Here is a 17,472-nt window from a genome sequence, read left to right on the forward strand (position 1 = left end):
CAACAACCTCAATTCGCTGGATGTTTTCCTCCGGCCAGTTCTCCTCTCAGTAACATGCTGAGCCATGCTGACTGCTTGCAGCCGCTAAGCTGTAAACCTCCCACTGTTTCGGCAATCAATTACCGCCAGCCATAAAACTGCCCTGACAACTCTGATAAGGTGCCGTGCCTTAGCTGTGCCTAGCAACGAAAAAGCTTACTTTAGAAATTTACACCTAGTCCTTTAACAGAATCCGCCCCCACAACTGACCCTTTTCAGCCAGGGCTTCAGTTGAAAAGAAATAGAGCAGAGAGAAAAGAAAAATATTTAACCAGTTAGCAGGACAACCCACGCTGTGTTGCTGCTTTGTTTCAAACTGAAAGCAGTCCGTGCCTGACCCTCAGCTTCAATTTACCACAGCGTCTGGATAAATCCAAAGCAAACTGTGTGTAAAGAGAAAGCCCAAGCGTAACACTACTGAAATCAGGTTGCAAATCAGGCCCGTGGATCGTAACACCGCTGCCACCATGTGAGTTATTGGTCCCATAAATGAGATCAAAAACCACGAAACAGGAAAATCCAGGCCCCATTCACTCCCATTTCGGAGCTAACTGCTTGAGTCAACACAGTTCCCGGGACATGAACTCTTGGCAGCCTGCATTTAAAGTCTGTTTCGATTTTATTGAAAAGGAACCACTTAATACCGTATCTTTACTGTTTAATGACTCAATTTTGGTAACGTAAGCCAAATTAATTATCTATAGGGAAACTGTTCTGTTCAAAGGACTAGAAAGGCCAATTATTAAACAACATAAGTTTATTTAAGTGAACAAAGAAAACATTTCTCTACAGTTTCATTTCTAAGCAACAGCATAATGGTTCAGCACCTTCTATAAAAATTAACTATTAAACAAAACAAAAACTAAACTATAAACTAAGGTAAGCAAACGATATTCTTACGCAGTCCATATTGTTGAATTAGGTTCCTTCGCTTGGATCAAAGAAATGCGACGCCATGTTTTCAGAATCCCAAAACTCTCTTCTCCCCCACCGAGTTACCTTTTCCAACCTCTTGTAAATTTCTCCAACCTGCCCCCTCCTGACATACTCAACCAATCACGAAGGCAAGAATTAGCATAGGGTACGCCCTACTTTCCCACCAACACCAAAGAATTGTTTATCATTCAGGTTAGAGATATTTTGACTCTGCCGTGTTTTCCTCTCCAGCTGCAGCGATAAGAAAAGCTGAAAATAACTACTAGTAATTTTCCAGAACTTAGCCTGTGTCAGACTCAAAATGAATTCCTCTATGGTTAAGACATGACTACATAACCCATCTCTAATTAGAAAAATACATTTCATCACAGTGCAGTTTGCCCAAAGCCACACAGGCTGACTCTTCAGGAATGCACATTTCGAAATTGAACTCGCAACCTCTGGCTCTGCTGCAAGATACCTGACTCACTGAGCTATCCAATTTACATGGAGTGAGAAATGCCTGATGTCTAACTTGGAGCTGGAAAAGGAAGAGGCACTCAAGGTTATATTGCAAATATCATCTGGCTATTGGAGTACACACACACACACAAATCCGACAATCAGCCTGTGTTGTAGAAACTACAGTCAATAATGCTGGGAAAGGTTAAAGGCAGCAGAAAAAGAGGAAGAACAAATATGACATGGATTGACACTATCAAGGAAGCCACAAGTTTGAGTTTATAAGAGCTGAACAGGGCTCTTGAGGATAGGACATTTTTGAGATCTCTCATACATAGGATAACCATAAATCAGAGGTGATTTTATAGCACATAACAACAAAAGACTTTAGTGAATATAAATATCAAATAATAAATGGATGGATTTTGAATGAATATGTCGGATATTTATGTCCATATGTAAATATTCTTCAATTCCTGATTATCATGAGGTCCCTGAAGTCATCAATCATCACATGGGAGGAACAAGGTTCATTTATAGGAGATTAGGGGTTTGTGAAAGTAAGATTTTGTGTGACACTCCGTTGGGTTCTCTCGACTCTGGTTGCTGCATCCATTCTTGTTTGGTATCTGTGTAAGCAGAATTTTATTATGGACAAAAACCAACACAAAACTTTACAGTGTCTGGAATTGTTTGTTAGTGTAACTTGGTGTAAATCTCAGTGGCAAGTTGCCAGTAAGTCAAGCCTGTGTGGGCATTTGCTGTTCCACACAGAGATGCATAGCATGACTATGCTGACTTCCTAATTTGCAACATATCTGAGATTTACACCAATTGAGCTACGATGATAGGTGCAATTAATAGGATTCTGGCCATTATACTACAATAGCAGCATAATCAGCACATAGGTAAAGGGAAAGGTTCCCCTTGACATTTAGTCCAGTCGTGTCTGACTCTAGGGCACAGTGTTCATCCCCATTTCCAAGCCATAGAGCCAGCATTTGTCCGAAGACAGTTTCCATGGTCACATGGCCAGCGTGACTAGACACAGAACACCATTACCTTCCCACCGAGGTGGCCTATTTATCTACTTGCATTTTTACATGCTTTCAAACTGCTAGGTTGGCAGGAGAATCAGCACATAGATTCCATTATATTTAATGGATTGCAGAGAACTGCTTCAAGCACTGGCAGTTTGGCTGCTAAATGCTTAATCTAGGAATCATGATCAGAAAGGAGAGAAAAGTAAAAATTTGACTGATCTGCCTAGATTTTTTTCCCAACAGTGCATGTAATAACAACTCACTGGATATCACATTAAAAGAAGCAGTATAGTAAAACATGTACAATAGTTCCTAGTTCCTTTTTTTTAACAAGGACATATGCATTTTTTGATATTGAACCCCAGGATAATGCATCTCCCCCAAAAAGAAAACAAAAACAAGAAACCCTCGCTGAAAGTAGGACATCAGACCAAAAGTAAATACCTTTTTATACTTGGAAATTAATAGCTCAGCCACATACTTTTCTGGCTCAATTTGATGGGTGTCTTTGGAACACTTGACAGGTATTTGCCATGTATTTGTCATATTGTTGTATCATACCATTTTGTTAAATATGAGGCTGAAATCTAGCAGTAAATCACAACTAGAGTAAGCTCATTCAGTCCATGGAACTTACACAGATATTAACTCACCTGATTCCCAGTGGTTCAATGGAATTACTCCAGGTTGTGAATTACTATTAGATTTTAGCCACAGTCTTGAAATAATTCTCATGTACCAGTTGAGTGGTTTTTCACTTTTCACTGTGTCAGTTCAACAAGTGGGTTAGCAATGTTTTTTTAGGGGTGTGAAGGATATTTGTGAAATTCCTTGTCCTCATTTATTAGATGGTCTCAAAATGCCTTGACAAGGAATGTGCAGGTCCCACAAGATTCCTAGTCTCCAAGCAAAAGCAAGATTTAAAATAAAGCAAAACAAACAAACAAAAAACATGGTCTCTGTAATTTTCACAGATGGTCTCTGTCCAAAGTTAACATCCTTTACTTGGGATAAGCACAAGCACAGAACTATTGGCTGATACTTAAAGATGCAAACAATCCCTCTGATGGGTCTAATCTTTAAAAGCCCATACTGCAATGCAGCTCTGCTGTCATTTTGTGCGATTTGCTTTAAAGTTATGTTTGTGTAATTTTCCTCCATTTTTGCAAAATTCATTCTTGTTCTCTTGACAGGAATGCCACCAAATAGTTTGCTTTTCTCCCAGCATGAGAAGAATGATTTCTCATATACTCATGTATGTATGAGACAAGCAATGATTTACATCCCTGTTTTCTTCATGGCAATATCAAGATGACTAATAATGAATGTGTCTTGGACTAAAGTTTGGAAACTAGGTTGACATTATTCCAAAGTGACATTAGTCCAAAGCACCAGTGTAAGAGGATTATCTGCTGAAATCAGCTTCATCATGCTGGTCCCAGTTGAGCAAGAGTTTCAAATGCTGTGTTCAAAAATCCATGTTTATTATTCTGACTTTCAAAACTTTGGTCCCAAGTTCCAGCCTGCTGTCTATTTTTAGTCTCGTCTGTTACCTGCTTGGCTGAACTTGTTGATCTTTTCTCATGTTCCTTTGGTCAGAGTACAACAATTTTCTGAATATTTGGCCATAGGAAAGAAAACCATAGGGTAGGTGGGCCTAGTGTACAGAGCTGCAGAACAGAGCAGTCAGTGTTTTTCTTTTTATCTGGCCACATCTAGTATTAGAAATGCATCACCTTCAGGACACACTTTTCCAGCTAGCTTTGATTGCTGCTCCTCCAAATTGGAAGAGGCTATTGGAACCAACAACTGGGCCGTCTGAACAAATGAGATACATGAAAAACTATGGAAAAGGCTAATTTTGAAAAGTGGAATTATATGCACAATGCTGGTTACCAAAATTCATCTATTAAGCTCTCTCTCATTTCATTGGATTTGAAAGAAAAAAAATATGCTCAGCAGTTTACAATACCTTTGGTCTGGAAAGCCAGAGAAATCTGGGAAAATGTGTCTTCCTTATAAGCTTTCCAAATCCCCTTGCTTGATTCAGTGAGCTGCCTTGTGGAGGACCTAAATAATCGACAATAAAAAATTGGGGTTAAGGACTGTCGTCGTTTAGTCGTGTCCGACTCTTCGTGACCCCATGGACCAGAGCACGCCAGGCCCTCCTATCTTCCACTGCCTCCCGGAGTTGTGTCAAATTCATGTTGGTTGCTTCGCAGACACTGTCCAGCCATCTCATCCTCGGTCGTCCCCTTCTCCTCTTGCCATCACACTTTCCTAACATCAAGGTTTTTTCCAAGGAGTCTTCTCTTCTCATGACATGGCCAAAGTACTGGAGTTAAAGTTTATTTTGGGACTACTTTTGTTATCAGTTTTAAGTGCAGAGTTTATTTGCTTGTTATTAAGTGTAACCTAGCCTGGTTTTCACTGCTGATGTGGTTTTAAAAGCATTGTGCAGTATATCAGCCCAAAGATTGCTTTTTAAGAAAAGTTATAGAAAAAAAAATCTTAAATATAGGTCTTCCTTTGTCCGAGACTGGTAGTTTAATATTATTGAAATACATGTATTTTAAGTGCTGCAACATTTTGGGCTGGAAATATATGTGGCATGCCTTTTTTTCTAGATTTTTTTTTGTCCTCTTCCAACTTCATCCATGTGGGTTCTGCTAATGCTCAGCTACATGGCCTAGTTAATTGGTCATGTCTGATGTAGCACACACCTTCAGTTACTGTAGTAATATAACAAAATGGGTTGGAATCGAAACAAATATTTTCTTTTCTCCAGTGCCTTCTGTATTTACTCATGACACCAATTTTGTTTTTATAACTTTGTGCTGACACCTTGGAGTTGTATAAACAAACAAATCATTTCCCCTTCATGTCCCATATTCTCTTTACCATATGGTGTCAGGGTTATGCTAGAATACAACTCTTCTTTACCAGTTGTCCTCCATATATACATCACACACAGAGGGAATGGATTTGTGCATCCTGGAAGTGTTCCTGCCATAATGTATGTTCAGTGTGGATGCAGATATATGACTAAGAACCCTGTGTGTCACTGGTAGAGATGGGGATCAACCATCAAAATGGCGGTTCATCCTGCTTCACAGTTCATGAAGGTTGATGAACCATGAATTTCCCGGCCATGAACCATGAATCAGTTTGTTGGTTCATCAGGGTTTTTTTTAATACAGCCTGTGGAACACCTTGATGGGCATATCCTGCGAAGAGCAAAAGAGCTGGGGAATGAAAGTCCAGGTTTCCCTTCATGGTCAGTTAAGGGCAACCAATGAAAAATATTTGTGTTAAAATAATGTAAACAGAATCTCCTCCCTGCCATTGTGTGCCCTCACTCAGGGATCTTTCCTCATCTAGTCAGAGTAATGTAAAAAAATGGGATTGCTCTGCAAGAAGCTGAAAAGCAGCCTCTGTTTTGAGCATCCCATTCCTTTATATATATATATATAATTATGTTGTAGCTTCTGTAATGTTACGCAAATAAATATAACCTCCAGAGTTGCTTGGTGAAAATTCTTGTAAAAACTACAGATGCTGGAGAAATTATTTATGTACAGTTATTAAAAAAATTAAATATGACATTCCCTTTCCTCTTGTAAAGAAGTATGTTGGAGAAAGAATTAAATAATTGTGTTCCTTTTGCAGAATTTGGGTAGGAAGTTTATGTTCTATTGTACATGCTAGCTGGGAGATTTGGGGAACTGTATCTTAACAAGTGACATTTCTAATCTGCATCCCTTCCAGTGGAGGCAAATAACACTTTAGCTTGTTCACCTTCATATAGAGAAGGATTGTAGACTGCATGTCGACCTAGATTTATGATAGGGATGGCACTAGGGAGGTTCCTAGTAAGACTGTATGGCAGCTTGGTCTTGAATTTGTACACCGTCCAGGAGTAACCTACCCATGCCTTCTATCTTATTTTCCAGAGAAAAGGTATTATCGACCTCGTCCCAAACCCAATGGGCTGAGCTTCTCTTCCCACACAGTGGCAACCCGACAGGTCAGCGAAACAGCTTTGACTCCCTTGACTGAGCAAGAGGGTGAGGCTTACCTGGAGAAGTGTGGGAGCATCCGTCGCCACACGGTTGCCAATGCTCACTCGGATATCCAACTGCTGGCCATGGCATCCATGATGCACTCAGGGATGGTGGTGGAAGAGCCAGACAATGGTGATAAATGCTGTCTCTTGCAGCCCAGTTTAAACCATAGGCAGTGTTCCAGTGAGCCCAGTATAGCAGATGGACCAGATGGGCTTGGGACACCTACCATGCAGGAACCAACAGAGCTCAACTTCACATCTGTCTGCTGAATTGCCACACAGAAGGACAGGAAGACTGGCAAGCACTAAGCAAACTATTGTGGGAAGCAGGGAAAAATCAAAACTGCAGGAATGGACCTACATGGCTTACCCTGGAACTCATTCATTTTGGAAGAGAGTATATTTCAGGTTCTAGCTTTACAAGACTAATATGTACATTTTCCAGCAGTGGTACAAATCTGCTCAGCTGAAGTTCTCCATCATCTTGTTCCTTTTTCTTTCTTGGTTCCTGAAGGCTCAGTCACCATACAAGAACCTTGTTGTGGTGTTTTATTTAAAGAGGTAGTGATGATCAGTTCAGATGAAACACTGTACAGCTCTGAACCACTGGTGTGAGAATAGTGTTCTTCCAAAACTGGGCCTACTTGGTATAGCAATCACATCATGCTCCTCATTCAGAAGCAGGTATTGAGGGAAATGCTGCGTATGAGACTTCTGTAGCTCCGCTGTGGATTGTTTTGAGATGTTCTTTTTCCGACTTGCTTTTCTCAGGGATCATTGGTGCATAGTCCAAAGAATTATCTAAGGAATTTAGATTTTAGGAAACACAGTTAGTAGAAAGGGCTTTTGTTTAGTCTCCAGTGTAAGAAAGTGTATATACTTGCATAGATGTAGTATCAAAAGAAAAAATAACACCCTTTTAATGGTGAGCAGAAAAAACTAAACAAAACGGTGAAGTCCTTACAAACAAGATGATACCTTTAAACTGAATAAACAACCTAAACTAGTCTTCCTTAGGGTGTGTACCAATATACTGTAGACAGCACAGAAATAAAAGAATATATGTGAGTCCCAAAAGTTTTTGGCAGGTGACTCTGCTTCTTAAAGTTGAGTTCAAAAATGTAGGTTGCAGACACTATTGGGCTGTGGGTCCAGCTCTAGTAGCCTTTGCTGGATTTTCCCTCGTAACTCCTCAAACAAAGGACTGCCAAATAATCTGCATTTAGCTCCGCTGTTGCCTTATTTTGAAACTCAAAGTTCCCATTGGGCTGGAGAAAGGGAAATAGAGAAATGTGGCAATCCCTCATTAAAGACCTGGAAAAATACAGTCGTGCCTCGCATAGCGATCGCTCTGTTTAATGAAGAAATCGCTTTGTGACTATGTTTTTGCGATTGCTTTTGCGATCGCTTAGCGATGGTCCCTATGGGGAAAATTCGCTTTGCGATGATCGCAGGGAAGTGATCATCGCAAAGACTCCATTTTTGGCCAGGTGATCGGCAGTTCCAAAATGGCTGCCGGGTAAACAAAATGGCCACCCGCTGTGTTGCCTCGCTTTAGAGGCACCAAAAATTGCCGCCCCTATGGAGGATTTTCGCTTAAGGTTAGTTTTTAAGCCCATAAGAACACATTAATGGCGTTTTAATGCATTTCTATGGGCTTTTTAATATTGCTTAGCGATGAAATTGCTTAGCAGTGATTTTTGCTGCACGGATTAACATCGCTAAGTGAGGTACCACTGTAATCTTAAGTGAAACCAACTGAAGCCAAATTAATAATATTACCTAGTTGTTGGAAAGTCTTCATAGCTACCCAAAGCACCACCTGGAAGACAATATGGACTCTTAGCATCAACCAAGCAGAACTGCAAACTGAAGAGATCTACTTCCAACTACTAGGGAATACTATTAATTTGACTGTAGCCTCATGGCGCAGAGGTTAAACTGTAGTATTGCAGCCCAAACTCTGCTCGTGGTCAGTGTTTGATAGCAACAGATCTGACAGTTGGCTCGAAGTTGACTCATCCTTCCATCCTTTCAAGGTTGATAAAGTGAGTACCCAGCTCACTGGGCTGGGCCCCACAATGTATAGACTGCATAATTTTTAAACAATTGTAAACTACACAGGAAATGCTTTAAGCTCTGTGGAGCGGTATATAGGCAGCACACTGCTTTCTTGCTTTATGTTGGCTTCTCTTTTAAGAAGCAGACTTTGCATAGCCATCTACCATAACTTTTGGGGACTGTAATATATATTTGCTTTCTACACTATCCACAGCACGAGAAGGACTGGTTTGGGTTGAAAGCTAGCTTTTGTTCAGTTTTTTAGTGGTCCAATAAAGATATCACCTGTTCTAATGGTGAGCAGTTGTGCACTCAGATACAGTGTCATATTAGTGAAGACAGGAACTTCTATAAATGGCCTGTTGGAAGTATAAAATTGACTGTTCTGGAAATGGTTTTAAATGAGCACCAAGAATGAACGAAAGCTTGGTGTTTTTATTTCAGAATGAATTTCTACAGTATGCTAAGGTCCTCAGGCAGATAAAAGACTCAGAGCTAATGGTCCTGCTGTGCAAATCTTCCATACCTAGCTAGGATTGTCAGTGGGTGATACAAGGGGTGGGGGCACTGCTGCCATTTAGGCTGGTATTCCTTCTGCCACAGGAGGAAGGAAGCTCCAGTTCCATGTAGCTTTGGAAACTGGGAGGGCTCTATGATGTGTGACACTGGTCACCTCCGCTGGCCACATGGATGAAGCAACGATCCTGTTGGTTACAGGAATGGCTTTGCTTTTATTTAATTTTTTAAAAACTGTACCATAAGCTGTTTTTCATGTGCAATATATGTTCCATGAGACTTGTCTTTTTAAGAAGCAGAACATGACCCAATTAATCAGACCCAGACCTAAATCAAATGAAAGAGGGAGAATCAGCTAATCTAGAAAATTAAGGTAAAGATAGGAAATTTTGCTATTGTGCCTATTAGCACAATTTCCCCATGATTAATTTTTGATTTTGAATTGCTAAAGGACTTTCATTGTATCAAAAGATCTGTTGAATAAATTTGGTATAGATTGTGTGTGTGGCTTGTTCCCATTCTTCTGCAAGGATATATCATATCAAAAAAATTGTGCCTGTTATTACTTCCTCAAAATACAAAGACTAGCATATTGTCAATGGAAATACATTGTGGAACTGTTATTAGTCTACTTCTTCAGATAGTCACTGTGACAGGTCACTTTACACTGTATTTTGGAGAATAAAAAATAACCACAAAGACTTCTTTAAAATGCATCTTGAGTTCAAAATCAGGAATAAACAAACACTGGGTCCAATTGTCACACATAAGCCCTACAGAGGTCTGTCTAGCATTATAGCTTTCACTCTACAAAAAGTTTAGGTAATTCTTTTGTTTTTTAATTGTCCTACTGTGTGTCCATCTCTGGACTTGAATATGTAAGTTTAATGTATATAACATTTTCCTATATATGCCACTCCTGTAAAATTGTATCAAAACATGGTAATGGTGTTGGCTTTAATTCCATGGCAAGGATTAGCTTGGTTAGTCTTTTTTTATGCTGAAAATTTAGTAGCAGTAAATAGTAAGAAGCTCTTAAATAGAAATCTTTACAGACTGCTTGTAAACAAATCATAAAGGAATCTTTCTTACTTGCTGGCATTCTACACATCCATATGAAAATTTTTTTTTGAAGAGGCTGGTTCAATATTTCTTGAACTGCACAAAATAGTCCTATTTACTCATTCTTTAAGAATGTATAAAGTAAGTGCATAATGGGGGGTGGTGAACTGTGTTAGCCCTGCCGCTCTCCGTAACTCCTGTTGCCTCTATGCATGAAGAGAGTGATGTGCCTGAAACGAAAAATAAGGATTCCAAATCATATGGAATGTCTGCATGGATAGTGGAGACTCTCCACACCAGATGTTTGTCCTGTATTAGAAGGGCAGTGATAGAACTTAGAGGCAAGAGTTAGCACACTGTTCCTTGCATAGTTCCTACACTTGTCTAAGGCATCCCTGACTAGGGATTTTGAAAATTATATCTCTTGGCATTACCTTGCCAAGTAATTGTGTACTGTCAAGTCAATTCCAACTTATGGTGATCCTTGCCAGGATTTCCTAGATATAGAGTATTCAGAAGTGAACCAAAATCCTGACTCTTGGCTCTCCATCCCAATGAGCTCTCCAGCCAGCTCTTGAATCTTAAACTCTTTTTGCTTTCCCATTTCCTTGGCTCATGGACTTCCCTCTACTTTTCCTAAATTCAGTCTACAGTAGTTCAGAAGATAAGACAAGAAAAACCTGTGCTGGAGGGAGAAGATCGCACCAAACTGTGATTTAGTGTTATGCTTGAAATGGGTCATTGTGGATTTCAGAGCATCCATTGCATCTGGCCTTTAAACAGAGCTCTGCATGGAGAACCATTCTGGAGTTTGGGAGTTAAGAACTTCAAAGCAGTAGTGTACTTTTGAATTCAGAAATGCAAGGTCCCTCTATGAGACCTGCATGCAAACACACTTTTTTTTCTTCCTGAGCACACACATTCACATGTTTCAAATTATGACTTGGCTATTACTATTTGTGGAGGTGGAGGAGGAGATAGGAGTTCATGGGAAAAGAAGGGAAAAGCTCCCATCCAGAGACCAGGCCCACCAATACTTGTGTGGTTTGTGAAAATGTGGAGCCAGGGGTAACTGCCAAGGTTTTCCTACTACCTAGGCTTCTTCTACCATGTCCTTATTCTAGACTCAGCAATAGGGCACAGCAAAACACAAACACATGTGGATGTGCCCTGAGAAAGATTAGAGCACAGAAAGTCAAGGAGCACCCAAGGCGTCCTAAACAGGCAAGCCAGCTCCCTCTGCCTTGGATGGAGTAGGATTCCTTCCCCCGATTCAAAGGGGGAAAGTGGTCTGAAATGAAGGGAAACAAATACAGATATTTTTCTTACAAAGGACAGGCTCCAAAAAGATGTCTGTGCTTCTACTGCCCCCTGTGGGATGCAACAACTACATCATTGCTTACAAGGTAGGAATAACAAATGATACTCTCTTTAAGCTTTTTTTTTTTTTTCCATGTGCGCTGAAACCTCAGTCACAACATGTCTGTAGCTCAAGACTTGGGTCTCAAAGCTTACTTTCTCCTGGCCAGGCATGCCATAAAACACATATGGCAATGGCCTTTTAGCGTCCCTGATATAGTTTAGCCCATAGTGAAGCCTCAGTTAGTTATGGAATAGGTGCTACCTTAAGTTACCTCCAGAAACCAGTATCGGCATGCTCTGTAAAGCAGGGCCCTCACTGTAATAAAAACACGTCTGCCTCTATTTCCTGGGCAGTATGAATGCCTTGTTTTTTGTACTGAAAACAAACAATGTCTCCTCCAATAGCTGAAAGGAACTGGTTTCTGTATTAATTTTTAATCTAGGCACAGCTCATAAATCTTTCTCTAATAATGCTCTGTCATCGCTAGCAGCAGGTGCCTCGCAGCAGGGGCTGCGTTTGGAATCAGCTTTGAGCACAAGGCGCCTCCTCCTCCTCCTTTTGGGTTTTTCTTCTCCCCAGCTTGGGCTGAAAATCGGATCTGGGCTGCCCTCAGAAATGAGTCACCTTGATCTTACAGACTGAAGACTTATGAATAATTCCAAGCTGCTCTTTTCAGGAAGAAACAACAACACATCAATCCTAATATTGCTTTTTTTAAAAATACCCGTTTCTTGCAATCTCATGTCTGCAATTCTACAAGATGCTGGTGATCAGCCAGACATTCTTCTTGTCTGAGAAAAGAGCAGGATGTGTTTGCTAACTGTGTGTCTTCCGTTGCGTTCCAATGTCAGCCACAGCCACTGTATGTTCAGTGGCAAACACTGCCAGGAAGAGTCTGCTGCTGTACTTGCCTGCCTGCCTCAGATCCAAAATAGTACAGGGCTCTGTGTTGAGTGGGGAGTCCCTAATGCAGAGGTTCACCTTTCAAAGTGAAGGGGAGAAGAGGAGACCGGTGAGGGGATAATGCAGTCCAAAAGGGAATTTCTCCAGAGGCTTAGTTCTATTATTTGCCTGTTACACCCACACTGGTTTTGCAGGGAGAAAAACTCCTGTCTGTTCTAGAAGACTGTCACCGAATAATCCAGTCTTGTGTCTATCTTAGCACAGTAGAGGGCAGGGACCACCTCTTAGGCCCATCTATCCCAATAACCTTGCCCCTGCTTTTTTTGGTACTGGTGTTTTGTGGGTTACCTTCCCAACACAAGTAAGCTTGCTGCATTCCAGATGTTTTCAACTATATCTCCCACCAACACACCCTGTGGTCACAAATTGTGGGAATCACAGCCCAAAACATCCAGTGGAGACTGTGTGCTCGCCCTGAAATATCACATGCATGCATGCTAGGCCAGTATAAACCTAGATCTGCTTCGAGACACCTCTAAACAGGAACAATAAATAGATTTAAAGCTTAAAAGGAATAGAGTGCTTAAAACCCAAGGCTTATTTGATACATTGAAAAGATCAAAAGTTCCTTATGTCACAGAACATTGCCAAAGGTTTGGCTCTGATGTGTCAGGAACAGATTCCAGGTTGCATCCGGCATTTCTTTGGCTAACAGCTCCCTCCAATTTCAGTCTGGGCACTGTGGTTAACTGCTTCTTGTTATAAAACACAAACTATCCTCTGTTCTGGTTTAACTGCCTGTTAACAAAGTGGTGGTATTGTTTATAAAATTCCCTGCAGTTTTCACAAACTGTAAAGGGAGCTTTCTTGTGGCTGCAATACTTATGTGTTTCCTCAATTGCAGGACTTCCATTTACTATCCATCCTTACATTAAAATATGTGGCACTGATGTGGAAAGAAAACATTACACCAAGTGCCTGTTTTATTAAACAGGATTGTAGTTAAGTTATTAAGCAGAATGTTAAACTGCTTTCTTCTGGATAGCTAAATTACCATCACACAAACCTCCACAAAACACACTAGTTTCAGATGCTGCTGCTGTGAGTCTAGTAGAGTAACACTGCTCTCTGGTGTTTATTTTTATATCCAACAGCTATGGCAGCTGGGACCACAACTTGAAAACTGCTGAATATCTTTCTTCCTGCATATTCAGGAGCTCATTCCAATTTTACAATTTTTACCCAGTAATAAGTTCAATATTCCATGACTTATCTTTGTAGTGAAATACAGGCTGAAATCTAGCTGCTTAATGTAATAAGTCATGCAAGAGCTCAATCACTGGAGATTTGGTGAGTCACCTCCTCTGTATGTTCCATTGATTCACTTATTTTAGTGTAGCAAGTTGCAACTAGAGTAGGTTTATTTGAATCAATGGAATTATGGAAGAGTTGACTCACCAAATCCTTACTGATTCAATGAACCTGCTCTAGTTTGACTGTCTATATTAAGCAATATAATTTCAGCACTGAGAGTTTTCTAATGATTAGTATATCTGTGTAATCACTAGAAGTCCACCGGCACAGGTGGACAGCTTGATTACTACCCACCCCCAGAACCTGCAAGATGACGTACCACACAGCGTGTGACACATGTGGCTAGCTTTATTTCCTGAGCCTCAATTGCGGCAGTAGCCTGGCTGCCATAGCCCCACCTCCCTGCTTGCCCAGCCCCCGTCTACAGCTGAGCAGGGAGACTCGTCCTCCCGCTCCCTTGCTGGAGGGGGTCCCTGGATGAGACAGATTATCTAGATCCATTTCAGTCTGGCTTCAGGCCTGGTTATGAGTGGTCTGTTTGCCTTGGAGGATGACCTACGCCAGGAACTGGACAAGGGGGATGTGTTCCTGTTGGTTCTGCTGGACCTCTTTGATACCGTCAACCACGGTATCTGCCTGGCCCGTCTCTCTGGGATTGGAAGGCACTGTTTTACTGTGGGTCCAGTCATTCCTGGAGGACAGAACTCACGAGGTGGTGCTGGGGGAACTCCTGTTCAAGACCTTGGCCACTGGCCTGCAGGGTCCCTCAAGTTTCTGTTTTGTCTCCTATGTTATTTTGCTTCTACATGAAACTGTTGGGAGAGAATGTCTGGGGTTTTGGGTTTTGGTGTCATCAGTATGTGGATAGCACCCAACTCTATCTCTCCTTTCCACCTACGCCTGAGGAAGCTTTTTTTTTGGGGGGGGGCTGTAGATTAATGTCTGATGTCAATAATGGACTGGATGAGGGTGAATAAACTGAAACTTAATCCAGGTAAGACAGAGATGCTCATGGACAGTCGAAAAGTAGATCAGGGAGCAGGAACGCAGCCTGTGCTGAATGGGGTTGCACTCCCTCTGACAGGTGTGCAGGTTGGGGGTGTGTGCTCCTAGTTTTGTAAGAACATAAGAAGAGCCCTGCTGGATCAGGCCAAGGGCCCATCTAGCATACGAGCATATGAGACAACTAGATACCTGTCTCCTGATACTATTCTGACTCTGGATACCTTGATTTCAACAGTGGCCAGGAGTATATTTGCACAATAACGAGTGCTCCAGCTGTGCCCATTTCTTGAGAAGTCTGCTTTGGCCATAATGACACATGCCTTAGTTACATCCCAGCTGGATTACTGTAATGTGCTGTATGTGGGGCTGCCTATGAAAAATGTCAGGAAAGTTCTGCGGGTCCAAAACACAGCAGCCAGATTGCTTACTGAGGCTGGCCAGGGATCACATAACCCTCCCTGTTATAGCAGCCCCAAGGAGATAGAACTCCAATAGACTATAGCAACTCTCCCTCTCTGACCCTCTGAGCAACATTGGTGCTGGACCAAGTACCCAGGCGGACACAGCTGGAAGAGGGGGACACCACCATCCTCTCCCACCCAGGTCTCAGTAATGCACGCCAGGTCAGGCACCCGCATCCAGAATTATTTTTGTACTTACGTGGCATTCATCAACAGCACTGTGTGGCTCAAGGGTTGGCTGGTCACCTGATACCATCTGCTTGGAGATAGGACTAGAAGAAGGGATAGATGTAAGATATCTAACCTCTCTTCTCCTGCGTGGGTATGTTCTACCCCCACCGCCATTCCTTCCCCTACCCAGCACCACTTCAATGGCTTCCCCCTCCAACACCCTCCCTCAGATCCTCCTGTTCCCTCAGATCAACTGTGGGTCTCTACGTATGTAACCTGATGGCAATTGATAATCACAAGTAGGACACTCCCAGGAAAGTCTCTCCCCCCCCCCCCAGTACTTAGAGAATCCAAAAAACCCAACAAACCTGCCAAGTTTGGTTAAGATTGGATATTGGATGTCAGGGTTATTGACCCACAAATTGGGTCTTCCCAGAAAACTGACAGAGCCAGCTGGCAAAGTTTACCATGTAGCACAGATGGCATTGAAGGAGTCTGATATGGCGCCAGCAGAATGAGAGATCTTTGGCACTGAGGTAATTGGTTTGTCTCTTGTCTCTGACAGGTACACAGAGGCATAAGGCACTGAGGTCATTTGTCTTCAGCAGCATCACATTTGGCAGTGAATTAGATTTTGCTCCCCACAGGCAATGAGGTATTTGTCATTGAGGTAGAGTTTTGCCCCATCAGGCACTGAGGCATTTGACAGTGAAGTAGATTTTGTGGCCCCATCGGGTACTGAGGCATTTGGCAGCGAAGCATATGTCTTCTTGGTCAGGATCACAAACATCAAGCATGGTCTGGATGAGGGTCAATAAACTAAGGCTCAATCCAGACAAGTCAGAAGTGCTGCTGGTAGGTGCCCCGCCAGATAGGTTAAAGTGCCTTAGACAGGATTACACTCCCCCTAAAGGACAGGGTCTGCAGCTTGGGGGTGCTCCTTGTCTCCGGTCTGACCTTGGAAGCCCAGGTGGACTCGGTATCCAGGAGTGCCTTCTTACAGCTGCGGAGAATATATCAACTTCGCCCTTACCTGGATGAGCGGAGCCTGGCAACAGTCACTCATGCACTGGTAACAACCAGACTGGACTACTGCAATGCGCTATACGTGGGGCATCCTTTGAAGACGGTCCGATGACTGCAACTGGCACAGAACCGTGCTGTGTGGCTCGTAAGTGGCGCCGCCGCACTGACTCATATCACGCCGCTTCTGAAAAATTTACATTGGCTGCCAGTTGCTGCTCGGGCCCAATTCAAAGTGCTTACTTTGACATATAAAGCCCTAAATAGCTTAGGACTGGTTACCTAAAAGACCGCCTTCTTCCATATGAGCCTGCCCGTCCTCTAAGATCAGGACAGGAAGCTCTTCTGAATGCCCTCCCTATAGAGATCCGCCTGGCTCCAACACTCTTGGCTTTTCGGCGCCAGGCAAAGACCTGTTTAGCCAGCATTTTAATTAAATAGTATTCCCTAGCTGGCCACATGAGCAACAGGACTTATTAATATTAATGTTTAAGAACTGTTTTAATATATATTTTATATTGTCTTTTTAAATGTTTTAAATGTTTTTAAGTTTTTATATTGTTGTACGCCGCCCAGAAGCCACTGGTAAAGGTGCGGCTAAAACTATTGTAAATAAATCTTGGCAGGGGTCTTCTCTAGGCAGTTGGCATCATGGCCAAGATGAGGTTTTGGGGTGTTTGAGTTTCTGACTGGCAGACAAGATCTCCCAAGATGTGGGACTTGGGCATCTCAGGTACCAATATGCTTCTTTTGGGATAGCATGGGGAGAGACATTGGGGGAGACATTGGTATAGTAGCAGAAATCTGGACATAGATCAGTGAGAGGGAGGTGTTTGCCATCAATGTGGGATTTGAACACAAGCCTCCAAAAAGAACTAATTATGTTCGCGAAGGCTTTCACGGCCAGTATCTAATGGTTGTTCTGGGGTTTTCGGGCTCTTTGGCCATGTTCTGAAGGTTGTTCTTCCTAACGTTTCGCCAGTCTCCGTGGCTGGCATCTTCAGAGGACAGCAACCTGTGCTCTGGTGTAGCTGGCTTGGGAGTGCACTCCGAAGTGTTTGTTTTGCT

At 42.2% G+C, this 17,472-nt stretch overlaps 1 protein-coding gene across 5 annotated transcripts in view; it reads left to right on the forward strand.

The window, feature by feature from the left end:
* PRR5L (proline rich 5 like) overlaps window positions 1–9,603 on the forward strand; it is an 87,252-nt gene extending 77,649 nt beyond the window's left edge. For all 5 annotated transcript variants that reach the window (XM_020813848.3, XM_020813845.3, XM_020813844.3 and 2 more), the window contains exon 9: window positions 6,413–9,603. In XM_020813848.3, coding sequence (XP_020669507.1) covers window positions 6,413–6,795 — 383 coding nt within the window. In that variant the 3' untranslated portion in view covers window positions 6,796–9,603. The remainder of the gene's footprint in view (window positions 1–6,412) is intronic.
* Window positions 9,604–17,472: the final 7,869 nt, after the last annotated feature.

Source organism: Pogona vitticeps, chromosome 1, assembly GCF_051106095.1.
Source record: "Pogona vitticeps strain Pit_001003342236 chromosome 1, PviZW2.1, whole genome shotgun sequence".
Classification (NCBI taxonomy): Eukaryota; Metazoa; Chordata; class Lepidosauria; order Squamata; family Agamidae; genus Pogona; species Pogona vitticeps.